At 53.8% G+C, this 15,706-nt stretch overlaps 1 protein-coding gene across 1 annotated transcript in view; it reads left to right on the top strand.

Annotated features, from left to right (window-relative positions):
• The window catches only part of LOC144229173 (F-actin-monooxygenase MICAL2), a 115,651-nt gene that overhangs the window by 71,527 nt on the left and 28,418 nt on the right, over positions 1 to 15,706 (top strand). The window contains exons 8-14 of the mRNA XM_077761187.1: positions 3,431 to 3,688; positions 4,978 to 5,093; positions 5,923 to 6,036; positions 7,012 to 7,115; positions 8,169 to 8,316; positions 9,361 to 9,560; positions 9,950 to 10,056. Of these exons, the coding sequence (XP_077617313.1) occupies positions 3,431 to 3,688; positions 4,978 to 5,093; positions 5,923 to 6,036; positions 7,012 to 7,115; positions 8,169 to 8,316; positions 9,361 to 9,560; positions 9,950 to 10,056 (1,047 nt within the window). The remainder of the gene's footprint in view (positions 1 to 3,430; positions 3,689 to 4,977; positions 5,094 to 5,922; positions 6,037 to 7,011; positions 7,116 to 8,168; positions 8,317 to 9,360; positions 9,561 to 9,949; positions 10,057 to 15,706) is intronic.

The following is a 15,706-nucleotide window of genomic DNA, read 5'->3' as shown; positions in this document are numbered from 1 at the left end:
CCGGGCTGGAAGCTGTTCTGGGCAGTTTTCCACCCATCCAGAGCCTCTGTTTTTGCCCCTGTTGTCGCCTTGAGATAAGGATCTCGGTCAGCCTGCTGTCCGGGTGTCGGCCCACAGCCTAGGCGGCGTCGCGACTGGTCTCTTGCTTGTCGGAGAAGAATGTGCCTGTCCTCTGACCACTTTGTGCTGACAGCCAGCCCGGTGGCATTAGTAACCCGGCCCTCCCCTGGGCCTCCTCCACGCGGCTCAGGTCCCTGCTGAGAGCCTGACTGCAGACAGGAGGCTGTGAATGACGGGGTGCGGGAGTTGAAAGAAGCCCACTGAACACAGCCAGCAGATGTGTGAGCCGTGGGCATTGGCATCTGGTGCCCCAGGGCTGACCCGATCTAGGGGAGGAGGGGCGGTGTCCCCTTCTGTCCTGCGTTCCACGGGCATCCCTCCCGAAGTTGCCTCCTCCGTTGAAAGGCCAGTGGCAGATAGCGAAGGACTATTTGGGGTCCAGAGCTGCAGGAACAGCAGACCGCTTTGCAAAGGAGGGGCTGAGGAGGCTTTTGTCAGCACTCCCCCCTGCTCCCACCATGGGAAGTCAGGCAGAATTTGACGTGGGTTTCCTATTTCACTGGCTGAGTCCTCCAGCCCGTGGGACACTGTGGTTCATTCGCTCAGGGCCTCCCGGGGCATTGGCCCAGGCCATGACATGTTGCTCATGGTGATTCAACCCTTTGGCAGTTGTCAGAGCCCCTCCATACTCCAGTGCCTCTGTCCTCACACAGGTGGGCGCGTGTGACTCACCCCATCAGGACTGGGGAAGATCTGGGCGCAGATCTCACCAAGTGTGTCCTCACCAAGGCTTTTCTTCCCCCTCAGAGAGCCCGGGGGCATCTCCTGAGCCGGTGCTGAGGGGCCTCTAGGTCTAAGGCAGGAACTCTCATCTAGAAGTTCCAGCCCACAGGCTGGACATGAGAGGGCTGGATGCCCAGCTCTGGCCTGGAGTCTCCGTGTGTCCCGCCAAGCGCTTGTAGCATCTGCATAGCTGGGAGCTGGTCCATCTACCCTGAGCCACTTCCATTAACATTGCCGTCATGCTCCCAGGGGAGTGGCAAGTCCTCTCTCGTTTCCTCTCGCCGCATCTTCCTGGAGGCCAGCGGAGGTGCCACGTGAATGTGTGTTGAATGACCGACCGTCCTGCTTCCCCATCTCCCACTGACATCTGGGCTTCCTTCCACGGCTACCGAAGGGAGAGTGAAGTTTCTCCTCAGGAAACGACGCCTTTGGGCTCCCAGCTCTGTCCATCTTGCTCTCCCTCACAAGGAGGGTGGCCCATCATCCTGGGCCTTCCCTGTGTTGGCCCACGGCCACGTAGGCGAGGGCTCCTGGATGCAGCGGGCTCTGGCTGGCCGTGGGGCGAGCGAGCATCACAGCTGGTCTCCCAGGGCGGAGCCCAGCCTCATTCAAAGCCGTTGCCTGACCTTCTCTTCTGGTCTCCAGCCTTCTTTCCAGCTCTTTCCAGCTCAGCACGGGGGTGGGGAGGTTGAGGTGACCATTCTTCCCGTCCGATCCCCTGCCTTGTAGTCTTTTTGCCGCCCCACTCTCCCCTGCCCCTCCTCTCTGCCTAGGACGCAGCGTCTCTCCGGTACCTGTGCCTGTGGAATACGGGGCCCACCCTCATCCTCCTGCATCCGTCTCAATTTCAAGAGAAAGGCCCGCCCTTCTCTCCCTTGTCCTGTTCCCACCCCTCCCTGTGTTCCCGCCGCTGCATCCATCCCCTCACCTGGGACCCCCGGCCATACGAGGTGCCGTGGCTCCTCCCAGCAGCCCTGGGCCTGGTGGGCTGTTACTCCGGCCCAGCCTGGGGGTCTGCTCCCTCTGCAGGTCCCCACACTCCTGTTGGGGACGCCAGCACCAGGCGTGACCACGCTCACCCGTCACCCAGCCCGCCTCAGGGGTGCTTGTGGCATGCTTTCAAGAGGGAGTATTTTCAAGACCTCTCCGTTTGCCCTTCCCCATCTTGTCTCCACACTTCTAAGGGGGGACTAGGTCATGTGACTGGAGGAGCAGGTATGAGAAAGGAAAGGCGGGTATCGGGCTCCAGCCTGAACGCCGGGACCTGGCAAAGTCCTCTTGGGCCAATGCTGGGTGCAAACCGGGTGATGCAGTATGGTGTGAACATGTGAGAATTTCAGGAATGAAGTATTTGAAATCATGGCCATTAGGAAAATGGACACAGTAGGTCACTCAGTTTGTAGATGTGGCTGTGCCTTCTAAGACCTTTGTAAACGCTNCACCTCCAGGAATCCACTTCACCGCATGCTGTGTTTGCGCCAGTGTGAATTTTAGGGGGACAGAAATTCCCACTCACTTGGCTCTTCCCACAGGCCAGGCGTCAGGCTGGGGATTTTTATGTGTGCAATTTCCTTCGGTCCTCACTGTATGAAGTGGATTTTGTCATTCCCATTTTACAAATAAGAAAATGGAAACACCGAAGACTTGGATAACTTGCCCAAAGTTACTGGCTGAGCAGCAGGGCTGGAATGTGACCTGATGCTCTCGATAGCCCCACCGGTTCCCGCCACTCCCCACCCCTCCTTGGATCTGCACTTTCTCTGCCACCTTTTGGGGAAGATAGTCTTCTCCTTCCTTAACCTCATGCAGAGCAGATTAGACCCTGGGAGACATGCCACGGGTCGCTGCCAGAGTCCCTCCTGGATGGGTGTCCTGGTGCTGGGAGCCAGGGTCCTCCTCTGTCAGCAGGGCCATAGCACTTAGCACTGTGAGAGCAGAGCAGGGCCCTGAACAACCCTCAGCCTGGCCAGAGAAGAGATAACTGATTCTGCAGAGAAAGTTCTAGAGCTATGCCAACTACTCACTTCTTTTCTGGTCTTGTTTGGCCACTAAACACAGTATTTCTGGATCATATTAGCTCAGCTTAGTCGGCTATAAAATCACTATTACTTACTTGCTCTTTTGTCTTTTAATTTTGCTGAAAGTTATCTCAAGAACCGGCTGTATGAAATTTACTTCCATGTTTACCACAAGACCATTGTTGAGTAAACTGTTCATCGCATCACTGTGTCCTCTATCAAAATTCCTATGCAAGACAGTTCTTTTAGAATCTAGTGCCGGAAAAAATTGACTCCCCTAGGAATTTCTATGCTTTTTTTTTTCTTTCTGATAAGGAAAGCCTTGCCGTATATCACATTCCCTTTTGCCTTGTATGCCAGGAAGCTCAAAGCCAAGTGTGATGCTTAATCACAGCTCTGTACAGATGGCTGATTTGGTTCCCCTTGACTCCTTTGGCCCTGATTTTGTTTTGATCAGCCTCACTGTCTAAACCCATTCCAAGTCCTTTTGCAAAGATACGGGTGGGAACACTTGACCTCTACAGGGGAAGATTGCTACACTGTGCGTGCTCTTGTTCTCTCCCAACCAGGACTACATCGACACAGAGATGCTGCTGTGTGCAGAGAATGTGAACCAGGACAACCTGCTTTCCTACGCCCGTGAGGCTGCAGATTTCGCCACCAATTACCAGCTGCCATCGTTAGACTATGCTATGAACCATTACGGGCAGCCCGACGTGGCCATGTTTGACTTCACCTCCATGTACGCCTCCGAGAATGCGGCTTTGGTGCGCGAGCGCCAGTCACACCAGCTACTCGTGGCCCTGGTGGGCGACAGCCTGCTTGAGGTAGCACCCCCCATTCCTGGTAGAAGACAGATCCCTGTGTTTATGGTGTGGCCAGCGGCCTCTGCTGTCGTGAGCCAGGGGACGGACAGGCACCTTACTGGCAGGCCAGACTCTGCCAGGCCCAGACTGGCCTCCAGCTTGCACCTGCCCTTGGACTAAATCCAGAGGAGCTCATTCTACCTTCTTCTCCCACCTCTGGCCTCTTCAGGCCGACCTCTTTGTCCAAGTACAAAATCAGTCAGCCCTACTCTGGACTTCATGGGCGGGCCTCCTCAGAGCATGTACGCCCTCGGCTGGACCATAACTTCTTTCTCGCGTGGGGAGCTCTCTCTGGGGCCACAAGGTTGGGGGTCCCAAAGTCCATTTCTCTCCATGGCCTCCCTGCTCAAAATGCTTCCCAGGGAAGGACAAACACAAAGGATCCTTAGATTCAATGTTTTCGGAATGGTTACATTTTTAGCTTTAAACTCAGCACTAACCAAAAAAATGTTTATCCCAAGTAAGAGTCAGATTCCAGACCATGCTTTGGGTGCCCATGGGACAGTTCAGTTAGAACTTAGCTTGGTAAGGGGCGTCTGGGTGGCTCAGTCGGTTAAGCGTCCGACTTCGGCGCCTCAGGTCATGATCTTAGGGTTCGTGGGTTCGAGCCCCGCGTCAGGCTCTGTGCTGACAGCTCAGAGCCTGGAGCCTGCTTTAGATTCTGTGTCTCCTCTGCCCCTCCTCCCCTCTTGCTCTGTCTCTCTCTGTCTCAAAAATAAACAAACATTAAAAAATTTTAGAAACCCAACAACTTAGTTTGGTGAACCAGCCCTTGGTCCCCGTGGTGTGTGGGCTGTGATCTGCCACCCGCCCCCGCCCCTTCTCAGAGTTCTCTCTGCTGCCCTCCTCTGCTCTTCCACCAGGCACCGTCATTTTCCAGCCACCACCCCTTTGCCCATGCTGTTCCTGCATGGATCAAGATGGGAATCCTACCCAACCTTTAAAATCCACACAAATGCAACTCTTCTGTGAAGCATTCCCTGATTTCCATCACCCTCCCCAGGGTAGGGATTGGCCTGTGCCTTTTTAAAGCCCCAAAGCAGTTTTGGTATTCCTGTGATACAGCACCCTTTCCACGGGACTTTGTGCTATAGCTAATCGTGTTGGTGGTGAATCCTAGGGGCCTGCCCTGTCACCCCTCCCCCCACAGGCCTCACAAGGGCCTGGCAAGCCTGAGTGCTGGATAGAATGGGAGAGCAGAGTGGGGGGTCATGGGAATTAACGGGAATGTTCTATGCTTTCTTCTCCAGCCATTTTGGCCCATGGGCACAGGCTGTGCCCGAGGCTTCCTGGCCGCCTTTGACACGGCGTGGATGGTGAAAAGCTGGGACCAGGGCACCCATCCCCTGGAGCTGCTGGCCGAAAGGTGAGTACCGACAGCAGCGTTTCGGGCTGGGGGCAGGGCTGGTTCCAAAACCAGACAGGAAAGGGAGTGAGTCCGGCCATGAACCTGGAGCCTCTGTCCCCTTTCATTTGCTTTCCCGCATGTGGCCTGATTTGATCATCACCGTGCCCGGGGAAACATTCTCTGGCATGCTGTGCACCCTTCTGTGACTTCTCTGGGGGCCACGACCTTAACGACCTGAATGCAACAGGGAAGTCCTGATCTGGAACGGCCCTGAAGATGGGGTTCCCAGCACTGCCCAGTCACTGCAGAGCCAGAAGAGGTTTAAGCAGAAGCCTCCCCTGCAGCGCTGAGTGTGCTCCCGTGGGGGCTGGATTTCTGACCTCCCTGGCCTCTTCTGCCGCTGAGATCCTCTGGGGTTCTGCCCAGACCCCTGCTGCTGGCCACGTGGCCGTGACAGCTGGAGGGCCGGGAGGAGTCAGGGCTGGCTGGTGGGCCGGGCCTCCACTGGTCTTCGGTGTGGAGGCCTGTGGTCATAGGGGGCAGCCGTAGGTTGCGGCGCGGCTGAGTGGCGGTTATAGCAAAACCACAGGTCCCTCTCTGCCGGCTCTGTGTCCCTGCCCTCTGCTCAGGGGAAGGAGGCCTGCGTCACTGCCTCTGGACCCCCTCCCACCCCATCTCTAGCCCTTTGAGTCTCCCCCACTTTGCGGACCCATGAGGAGCCAGGAGGGCCAGGCATTGCAGGGAAGGGGTATACAGACACATCCAAGGAGCCCTTCAGAGCGGGGCTGGGGGGCGCAGACAAGGCTGTCATAGCAACCCCTGACCCCTGGGCTCTGCCTCATCCTAGAGAAAGTCTTTACCGGCTCTTACCTCAGACTACCCCAGAGAACATCAACAAGAACTTTGAGCAGTACACGTTGGACCCGGGCACACGGTACCCGAATCTCAACTCTANCGCCACGTTCTGGATGAATCGCTGGCATTTACTCCTGAAATCATCGTTGCACTATATGCTAATGAACTTGGAAGTAAATTTAAGAATTAATTAATTAATTTAAGAATTTATTAATTAATTTAAAAAGGAAAAAAACCCAACAACTTTGCCACATCCTTGGGACTGCAGCCACTGATGCCTCTTGGCTCGGGTGTGGGGCCGGTTCTCTCCCCAGGAGAGCCGCAGGAAGAGACTAGAGTTGTGTGTTTCCTGCGTGTGTCTAGCCCACAGGGAAGGACTAGAGTGCCCGAGTCCACATCTTGCATGCGTGCTGATGTTTATTGTCACCATGCGGCTGTGTTGCAGAGCACGCTTGTGTCAGATAGTCTACCCAGCCAGCCGTCAAGCCCTGTCAGTTCGCAGTCCAATGGTCCCCTTCCTTCCCATTGACTCAGAGACGCACAATGGCCAACGTCTTCAGGCAATGGCACGAGGAAGGGTGTGATGTTCTTACAGTTAGCCCATTACATTTTCACGTGCCCCAGGCCCCCCATGTTTGGCTGGACAACTGGGTGGGACTCACTGCTCCGGGAATCCAGTTCCCTGGGTTCCCTTGCCGGAGGTCACGGCCTCCAGTGAAAGAGGAAAAGAGGGATGGTGGACACCGGGTAGGGGCTGGGTCAGCCCTGATACTGGCTTTTGGGGAGATACTGGTGGGCAGCTGTGTGGTCTCCTTAAAGGCGGCACTAACCCGGGGCGCCTGGGTGGCTCAGTCGGTTAAGCGTCCGACTTCGGCTCAGGTCATGATCTCACGGTTCGTGGGTTCCAGCCCCGCGTTGGACTCTGTACTGACAGCCAGCTCAGAGTCTGGAGCCTGTCTTCTGATTCTGTGTCTCCCTCTCTCTCTGACCCTCCCCTGCTCACACTGCCTCTCTCTTTCTTGGAAATAAATAAAAAACAAAAAAACAAAACAAAACAAAAAAAAGGCAGCACTAACCAAAGCGCTTGCTTGCAGGTGAAGCATTTGTATATCACTAAGGAGCTGGACCAGGGGCCTCTCGAGAGGCTGGGCTCAGTGAGGAGATCCGTGAATCTCTCCAGGCGGGGTAAGCAGTCACTGGGTCCTTGGCCAGGCTGCTGGGGTGGCAGGTGGGGTGGCCATGGGGGCTCAGGCCCTGCAGCCCACTAGGTTCTACTGCTACAACCTGTGTGACCTTGGCTGCAGACTTCTCCTCTGTCCTGCAGCGTCCTCTGTAAAAGCAGGACAGCAACACCACCAACCGCAGATGGGTTAGAGAGGACTTAATATATGTGGAGCACTTTGGACATGAGAGCAAACTGGGGAACTATTTCACTGTGGCCTTGCTTTTCTTTCCCTATTGTTTCCAGGGTGGGGGGTCTCATCTCCTAGCTAGATAACAGGCTCCACATGCTACCCTCTTTTCCTGGGGGAGCGAGGGGACAGTTATGGGATCCCTCTGGCCTCGCTCAGGTCGCCATCCTGCCGAAAGAGCTCTCTGGCTTCCGTCACTTGCCTGGACCCCGCATCCCCCCAGCCGTGGGGCGCACACAGCCTTACCGGCCACCCCTCCTTCCCTTCATGCCCCACGCTCCACTGCTGCCGCCCCCATAACAAGCCATTGCATGCAGCCTGGCCAGCCTTTCTAGATGCTTCCCATGGCACGGCCCTTTTCTGTTTCCCAGAATGCCTTCCTCTGCCTGACGAGTACCTAGACACTCCTCAAGCAGCTGCTACACCTCCTCTGGGACTCTTGCTGGGGCGAGTTCCGCTGCCCTGGCACACGAGGGGTAGACCTGCTCACGTGCCCCCTGGTGCCCACATCTCTGCCATTGCATCACGGTGTCATCGCCACCTGCCACCATGCCTGCCTGCCCCACCAGTTGAGATGGTGGCAGGGTCCACACAGTCCTCCCCACTGTGTTCATATATAGCCTCTGACCGGCGCCTGGCCAGAGGGGGTCCCAGGGACTCTGCTGCTGGAGAACAGGCATCCTGACTCCCGCCATGCTGTTGACAGGGCGCCTCGGGGCTGCACCCATGCCCTTGGCCCTTGCCTTGGTGCTGTTCCTCCTTGTCCCCAGGGAGGCTGCTGAGACGTCCCCAGAGCCCGTCATCACTGTGTCTCTCCTTGCTGCAGAGTCCGACATCCGGCCCAGCAAGCTCTTAACCTGGTGTCAGCAGCAAACTGAAGGCTACCAGCACGTCAGTGTCACCGACCTAACCACATCCTGGCGCAGCGGCCTGGCCCTGTGTGCCATCATCCACCGCTTCCGGCCTGAGCTGATGTGAGTCCTGCATGGCCCAGGGGGACCCTGGAGACAAGGGGGACCAGGGCTGTTCTGCAAGATGCAGAATCTTGGCTTGAAATGTATCTTCTAAAGTTTGTTCTTTTCCGTTTGTGCTGATTACTCTCAGCAGCTTATGTGACCTGTGTTCCTAATATGTGAGGAGGAAAAGCAGCCCAGGCTGAGTGTATATGCTTGTCACTGGGGAAATCGAGCCTCTGCCCCTGGGCGCTCTACCCACAAGAGAGCAATTCTGGGCAAGACCTCATTCTGGGGACCCGTCTAAGAGTTTTACAGCCAAAAGAGTTGGATCCAAGATGCAGACCAATTAGCTGTGTCGCACTGGGCAGGTCACTTGCCTTCTCTGAGTTTGTTTCTTCATCCGTAAATTGGCAATAATGGCAGCATCATTGGGGATGTTGGACACACTTTGTGATGTTGAAGGCCCAATAATACATCAATTGATGTTGGATTCAAATCAACAGCAGAGTGACTACACGGCCACCAGTACATTCATCCAAAACGCAGAAAGGAAACCCATCAAAAGGTCATCAGTTGGTACTTTAGGAAGTAAGGTTGCCTCAAAAAGGAGATGGGACACTCACTTGTTACTTTATATGTTGTATACCCTTTGGTTCTTTTTATATTACTTTTAGAATTAAACACATAAGCATGTAAAGAAACTACTTAAAAATAAAGTAGCTGATAAGTTTTCCAAACAGGTATAAATTATCTTCCCATTGTTTCAGCCCAGGAGCAGTGATGTTGTCCTGGCCTAAATCTGATTCAATCCCACCCTGAGTGAGAAGGAGGCTCCCTGGGCAGCAGAGGGTGGTGGGGGAGGAGGGGAGTGGGGTGGTCAGGGCAGCAGGAAGCAGGAAGGGGGTGATCAAGGACAGGGGTTGGGGTCCCGGCTCCCTCATCACCTCCCTGCCACTGAGACCCAGTAGAGTGTCCCTCATAATGCTCCTCATGGGTAAGTTTGTTCAGCTCTTCCCGTCTCTGTCTCCTGTCCTTGAACTTGACTTTGTTTTGATTCTCCAGTAACTTTGACTCTCTGAATGAAGATGATGCCGTGGAGAACAACCAGCTGGCATTTGATGTGGCCGAGCGTGAGTTTGGTATCCCCCCGGTGACCACAGGCAAGGAGATGGCGTCAGCCCAGGAGCCCGACAAGCTCAGCATGGTCATGTACCTCTCCAAGTTCTACGAGCTCTTCCGGGGCACCCCGCTGAGGCCTGTGGGTAAGGCCCTGCTTTGGGGTGAGGCTTTGCTGCGCCCTGGGGCCATCTCTGCCCGATGCCAATGTCTGGCTGCTCTGCTCACTGATGTCATCTGTTCTGGGGCTGGCCCACACCTTCCCTCTGGCTTTGAGGCCAAACAGGAGTGGAGCCAACCCCCCCAGACCTGTGCGTGTAAGTGGGTGTGTGTGGCAGGTGCCACGAAAGGCTGAAGGTCTGCCCCTGTAGCTGGGGGGTCACTGATGAAGCTGCACGGCCCACACCCAGGTCACTTATATCTTTCGTTGAGGGTAAGGGGAGTATTTGGAGGGACTTTGTAGCCATGACATCCCCTGAGTCCTGGGGTAGTGGTGATGGGGTCTGATCTCTGTCCTATTTTTATTTGTGAATAGATTCTTGGGGCAAAAACTATGGAGAAAATGCTGACCTCAGCTTGGCCAAATCCTCCCTGTCTCATAACTATCTAAACCTCACGTTTCCAAGGAAGAGGACTCCACGAGTAAGTGTCGGGCTGCTTTTGTTTGATGTCTCTTTGCTCATGCCAGGGGGGGCGGGGGGAATGTCCTGCTCTCCATCCGTGAATGCTGATCAATTTTGCAGTTCAGGTGCTCATGAAGACACGAGCAAAGCTCAGTTTAGTGGCTGACGGCTTTTGGAAGTTGCCCTGGCACCACGTAGCTAGCTACAGCCACCTAAAAGTGGTGACAGGAAGGGTGTGGCAGAGAGGTGAGAGGTCAGGCAGCGGAGCGGTTTTTAAAGTAAATCAATATTACGCTATATGCTAACTAACCAGAATTTAAATAAAACTTTGAAAAAAATAATAAAGTGAATCAGATTAGCCCTGCCTCCTAAGAGGGGAAGGAGGAGATGATTTCTCGCTTGTTAAAACAGTTCGGATCCGAAACACAATGGCTGCTAGTGGCAGAGGTGTGTGGGAATATTACCTTGACACATTCAGTTCCGTTAATTTCCTTCCTTCCTTCCTTCCTTCCTTCCTTCCTTCCTTCCTTCCTTCCTTCCACAAATGTTTATTGGGCTCTACTGTTTGCCAACTTTAGGGCTGAATTCTTTCTGACAAGTAGCAAATATACGGAGGTGAAGAATGGATGCCTTTGAGGAGCTCAGAGCCTAAAGAGGTTACTAAACTTTCCTGCCTTACAGCACCGTCGGTGCCCCAGTAATTTTTATCCCAGTGCCCCTAGATCAAAAGAAACACGTAAAAGTTCTGTTTCCTAAGTAGGTAAGTCCATACTCTGTAGGGGTGTTTTGCAAGGCGCATACCAGACTTCACCCTGTTTCCCTAGAAAATGCATCCTCTGACTCTATAAGTACACTCTGGGGCCACGGGGTGCCTTGCTACACAGTTTGGGAATTATGAGCCTAATGAGAAATTATCATTTTATTTGAATGACGACATCCCCATGCTAGATAGAATAGAAGTTATCTTGCTTAGCGTGCTCACTTTACAGATCAAAATATTAGAGGCCCAGAGATATTAGGTGGCAAGTACTCACACAGAGCTCGCCTCCCTCCACGGAGGGGTGGGACGGCCAGAGAGCTGCAGGCCTCTGCGTGTGTCTCAGTCTCCCTAGGTTGCCCACAGTCTCCTGCTTGTGGTCAGTCATGCCCAGTCCTGCCAGGCCTCCACCCGGGTGGGGCCGGGGCCACGTAGCCTCCTTTCTTTCCCTCAGCTGTGTGAGCAGGCGGTCAGTTTTTCCACTGAGGTCTAGGCTCCCTGGAACGTCGGAGCCTTGGAGCTCACTCCAGGCGCGGGCACGTAAGGTTCCGCCCCACCCTGTCTAGGGGACAGAATGGCCTGGCTGGGCCAGGGCTGGGGAGGGAAGGTGTGCAGGTCTGCACACCGCCGCTGAGCGGCCGAACCGCGCCCTCTCGCAGGCTCTGTGCGCCGGCTGCGTGGCTAAGCACATGTCCTGCTGAGTGCAAGCCATCTTCCAGAGACCACCATAGCCTGGTTTCACCCCAGCCCAGCTACTAAGGATCCCCACGTTGGGCTTCCCCATCCCAAGCAAGCTAATGCAGTCTTTCTAGAAACTGAGGCAAATATTTAACCCCTTTCTCCATTCACCTGCTTTCTCCCACCACTTGGCCCACAGCTGGGAACAGCACAGGGAACTGGAGAGGAATGTGAAACCTATCACTCGCCACACCTCTGTTTACAGAGTGACGGAACTGAACCAGCCTGGCCAGTTCTGGGTCACATGGTGGGAACGGTCGGCAAGGCCAGCCAGGCCCTCCAAGGGCTTGCGAGGTCCTCACCCTCCTTCACGCTGGCTCTGCTAGAAAACGCAGGGGGAGTGGGTGGGCTCTGCCTGGGCCCAGCCCTGGCGAAGTTTGAACCTCGTCTGGTCACCCCCAAGGGTGACCCCTGAGAGGGGTCCCATCCTCCCCCTGCCCCATTTATGTCTAGGATTTGCCACGCTGTTTGGATAGGTGGAGACAGTAGGTCATTGAAGTAAGTGCTTGGATGTGGGCATATTTGTTCTCTTTCTCCTCAAATTGATTGAATGCTTCCTCTGAGTGGGCTGGGAAGCTAGGCCCCTGGAGCATGTTCTGACTTAGTCATCACTAAGAGACAGTCCACCACTCAGTGACAGAGCAGTGGTTGGACCACACACAAAGCACCTCCTCCCCATGCGACCACATGTCTTCTTGTATCTGGATACTCTTTGGTTTGGAGAACCTATTTGCAATGCTCTTTGATCTTGACATTTCTCACAAGCAGGGTATTCAGGGCACTCCAACTTCCCCCAGGATGGGGATAGAGGATGTCTGCACAGGAGACTCTGTGTGCACGCACACGCGCGTGCGCACACACACACATACACACAGGCTTCATCACAGTCACACCCAGAAGATGTCAGTGCAGTTAGACACATGGCCCTCAGTGCCTCAGCTCAGGCACCCCTGGGTACCAGCGATGTAGGCTAGGCCATGCCTGCATGACTATACCACCGCACATACCCAGGATCTGTACACATAGAGGCATCTGTATTCACTCCCTTTCCCCATCCCTCCCTGGCCCTCCTATTCCCTTGAGAATTTCCAGAGGAGCATCTTGATGCAGGGATCGAGGAGCCCATATTTGTTCACAATGCGGCACCTTAATCTGGAGAGGGGTCCATGTTTCTCTGCGGAGCCAGTGTTAAAATCTCCCTCCCTCTCCTGGTTTTCACTGCTAGTGTTCAATTGTTGTCTCACCCGTAACCCTGATAGCATCCAAATCCAACCAAGCTGATCAACTTCAGGCAAAATAAAAGACTTTTCGCCTCCCACGACCTTGTTGGTTTTTAGAGAATGTAACTTTCCCAGCAGTCCGCCAAGAGGATCGTCCCTCTGGTGAGTGGTAAACTATTGAGGTTGACTGATCGGCTCCGGAGACTGAATGGCTGTGCCTGGGGAAAGGAGAGGACCTTGGGGATTATATTTTCCTCTGTAAAAGCTCTCAGTCTGCTTCTGAAGATCTGCCTCTGGTTCTGTGGCATAGGAAAATTCCTGGGGACTCCGGAGCTCGTCGCCATGTACCACAACTGACATCTGAATGTGGTCTCTGTCCTGGGTATGCGCTCTGAGACCCACTGCATGTGGGTAACGCCTGGATTTATGGCCACTCCAGTCATTGCGCCCATGATGTTACGCACACACTCAGGGCGCCTGATCTTTGTTGGCCCCATCCTGGGCCCACCCCTTGGAGGACAGTAGACACAGACGTGTCACTGATTCATGAAAAGCCCATTCCGGAAGCCAGGTTGGCAGCCCCAGGGTATTTATCCTGCTCAGCTGGCTGATCGTGACGCACATTCTCTGTCAGCCCTGATCCTGGGAGAGTGGAGTTCCCGGAGCATGGCTCCTGTGGGTGTCTGGTCTCAGCAGTGAGGGTGCCCACCCAGCTCTCTCCTCCCCTCCCCCCCAAACAAGCACTTTTCAAAGAGCCAAGGGCACTAGGTAAGGAAGTGCTTCCTTTTTCCCTATTTACCGAGCGCTTCTTTTATGCTGGGTCCTCCTCTGAGTACTGGGAGTGGAGCAGAGAACACGACAGGCAAGGAGCCTGCCGGAGATGCTGACCTTCTAGGGGTCCTGCCTGAATTCCCCTCCCCTTCCCCAGCTGCTCTCGCAGAACCTCCACCCAGCAGCAGGGCTCCCCACCAGCTTGCTGGTACTTCTCAATTCAGACATGTGAAGAAAGCCCAGGAGAGTGAAGAGCAGCAGGTCGGGATGCCGCCCGGCTGAGCAAGCTCCGGGCCTTCAAGCTGCCTTCTGGCACCTGTGGTTTGTCTCTCCTAATCTCCATGCAACACGGCCGGGGATTCTGAGCTGACGTACAGAACGGGAATAACTTTGAAGCCAGGCAGACAAAGCCTGCCGGGCATTTGGCACATGTTTGAATCTCTCAGAAGGTTCCTTGGCTTGTCTGCAGAATGATGGCGATAACTTCAACATTGCACTGCCCGGCTGCAAAGCCCGCATGAACCAATGTGTACTGCAGGTGTGAGCCCTCGCCCTGCCTCCCATGAGGGAAAGTCTCCACAAACGGTAGCTCCTGTCCCTTAGGAGCCCCGATTAAATGAAGATGCCTGTATTCTGAGCAGATGAGTCAAACTGAACAGTTGGTTCTGCCTTGCGGCCATGATTGATGCCACCCTTACAGTGTACAAAGCGGTTCCCTATGTATCTCATTGGCTCTTTGTGTTGCCTTTTGAGGAAGGTGGGGCATGTATTCTCATCCCAGTTTTAGAGAAGGACAACCTTGGATGTGGGAGGATTGAATTGTGAAGTCCCATCGTGATGGCGAATGTCACAGTCGGAACTAGAATTCAGATTTTCTAATTCTGTTAACTAGCTTGAATCTAGTAACACTGTCTAGCGCTTCTATAGCTAACCTTATAAGAAGTGTTCTGTGTACAGGACTTCATTAATCCTTACAACAATTTATGAGGTAGATAATATGTCTAGGTGAGGAAATAAGAGGTAACGAAACTGAAGTTAGAGAAGTTAGGTGATTTTCCTAAGGTCACACAGCTAGGAAGTAGTCATCGCTCTGTTACTGAAGAGAAGAGCTCTTTTGCCAGTGTCGCTGGCCATCTTTCTAAATATCACGGCTGCCCCTCTACTCATCCAGGCATTGCCTGCAATGGCCAGTCTGTCTTCTTGTGCCCCAGATCTAAACTCTCCAGGGTTAGACTACACTAGCTAGCTAAATAGAAAGGCTCTTTTCTTTGGGCGAACATCAATGAAGTTGAGCTTTATGAGAACATGGTTATCTTATACTGATCAGATAAATAATCAGATTAGCTGCTCTATGTCTGTGTTGTTTTTTTTTTTAAATGGAGAAGCCGATGACTGGGTTTGGATAATACAGGCTCTGATGTTAGAACAGTCAAGCCCTAGAACTGTCGAATGAGAGTAAGATGTGTTGCTCTTTGAGAGAAAAACCAAGTCTTCATTTTAGGTGGAGACAAAACAAAACAAAAAACACAACAGAAAACCCTTAGATTATGCATGGAGAGTTCTTGTTGGATCGCACATCCTGTACTTTCTTACGCTCCAGCCTCCGCCAGCAAACCATTCACAGGCGCTAGAGCTGGGGGCCCAGACAGCCTGCGCCTCTAAGACCCAACATTGTTGCAAATAAGGTCATCTGTTTCTCTTGGTGTTTGCCCAAGCGTTTGGGTTGGAATCAGTTCCATTCACAGCATAATGATTTATTAGAAGCTGAAGGAAATGTTGAAGGGAAGGCAGGGCCCTTGGAACTGTTCCTTTGTGCTGCCTGAACAAGGGAAGGGTCAAATTTTTGTGCAAATATCAGTGACCAAACAGTGGTGGATCTTGTCTTTAAAAATATTAAAGGTGCTGGTAAATGTGGAAAGGGAGCAGGGGAGGCCGGAGTACAAAGCAGGGGAAGCAGGTGCTTTCTGCTGGGAGCAAGCGGGTGTACAGTGGTGTGTGTTTGGAGGGCTCTCGGAGTCCCTGGTGCAGCGGAAGTGGGAAGTAGAAGACATTTCCGGTGGTGTAGCAGGGGACTAATGGGGCTGTGCTTCAGAGTTTAAGGGGATAGAGTGGTCGACAGCCCTCCCCACTGCATCCCAAGTGGAACAAAGGCTTGGATTTAAGGTGGCATGCTACGGAAGGCC

Source organism: Crocuta crocuta, unplaced genomic scaffold, assembly GCF_008692635.1.
Source record: "Crocuta crocuta isolate KB4526 unplaced genomic scaffold, BGI_CrCroc_1.0 scaffold233, whole genome shotgun sequence".
In the NCBI taxonomy this organism is placed as follows: domain Eukaryota; kingdom Metazoa; phylum Chordata; class Mammalia; order Carnivora; family Hyaenidae; genus Crocuta; species Crocuta crocuta.
This window is presented reverse-complemented; position numbering and strand designations above follow the sequence as displayed.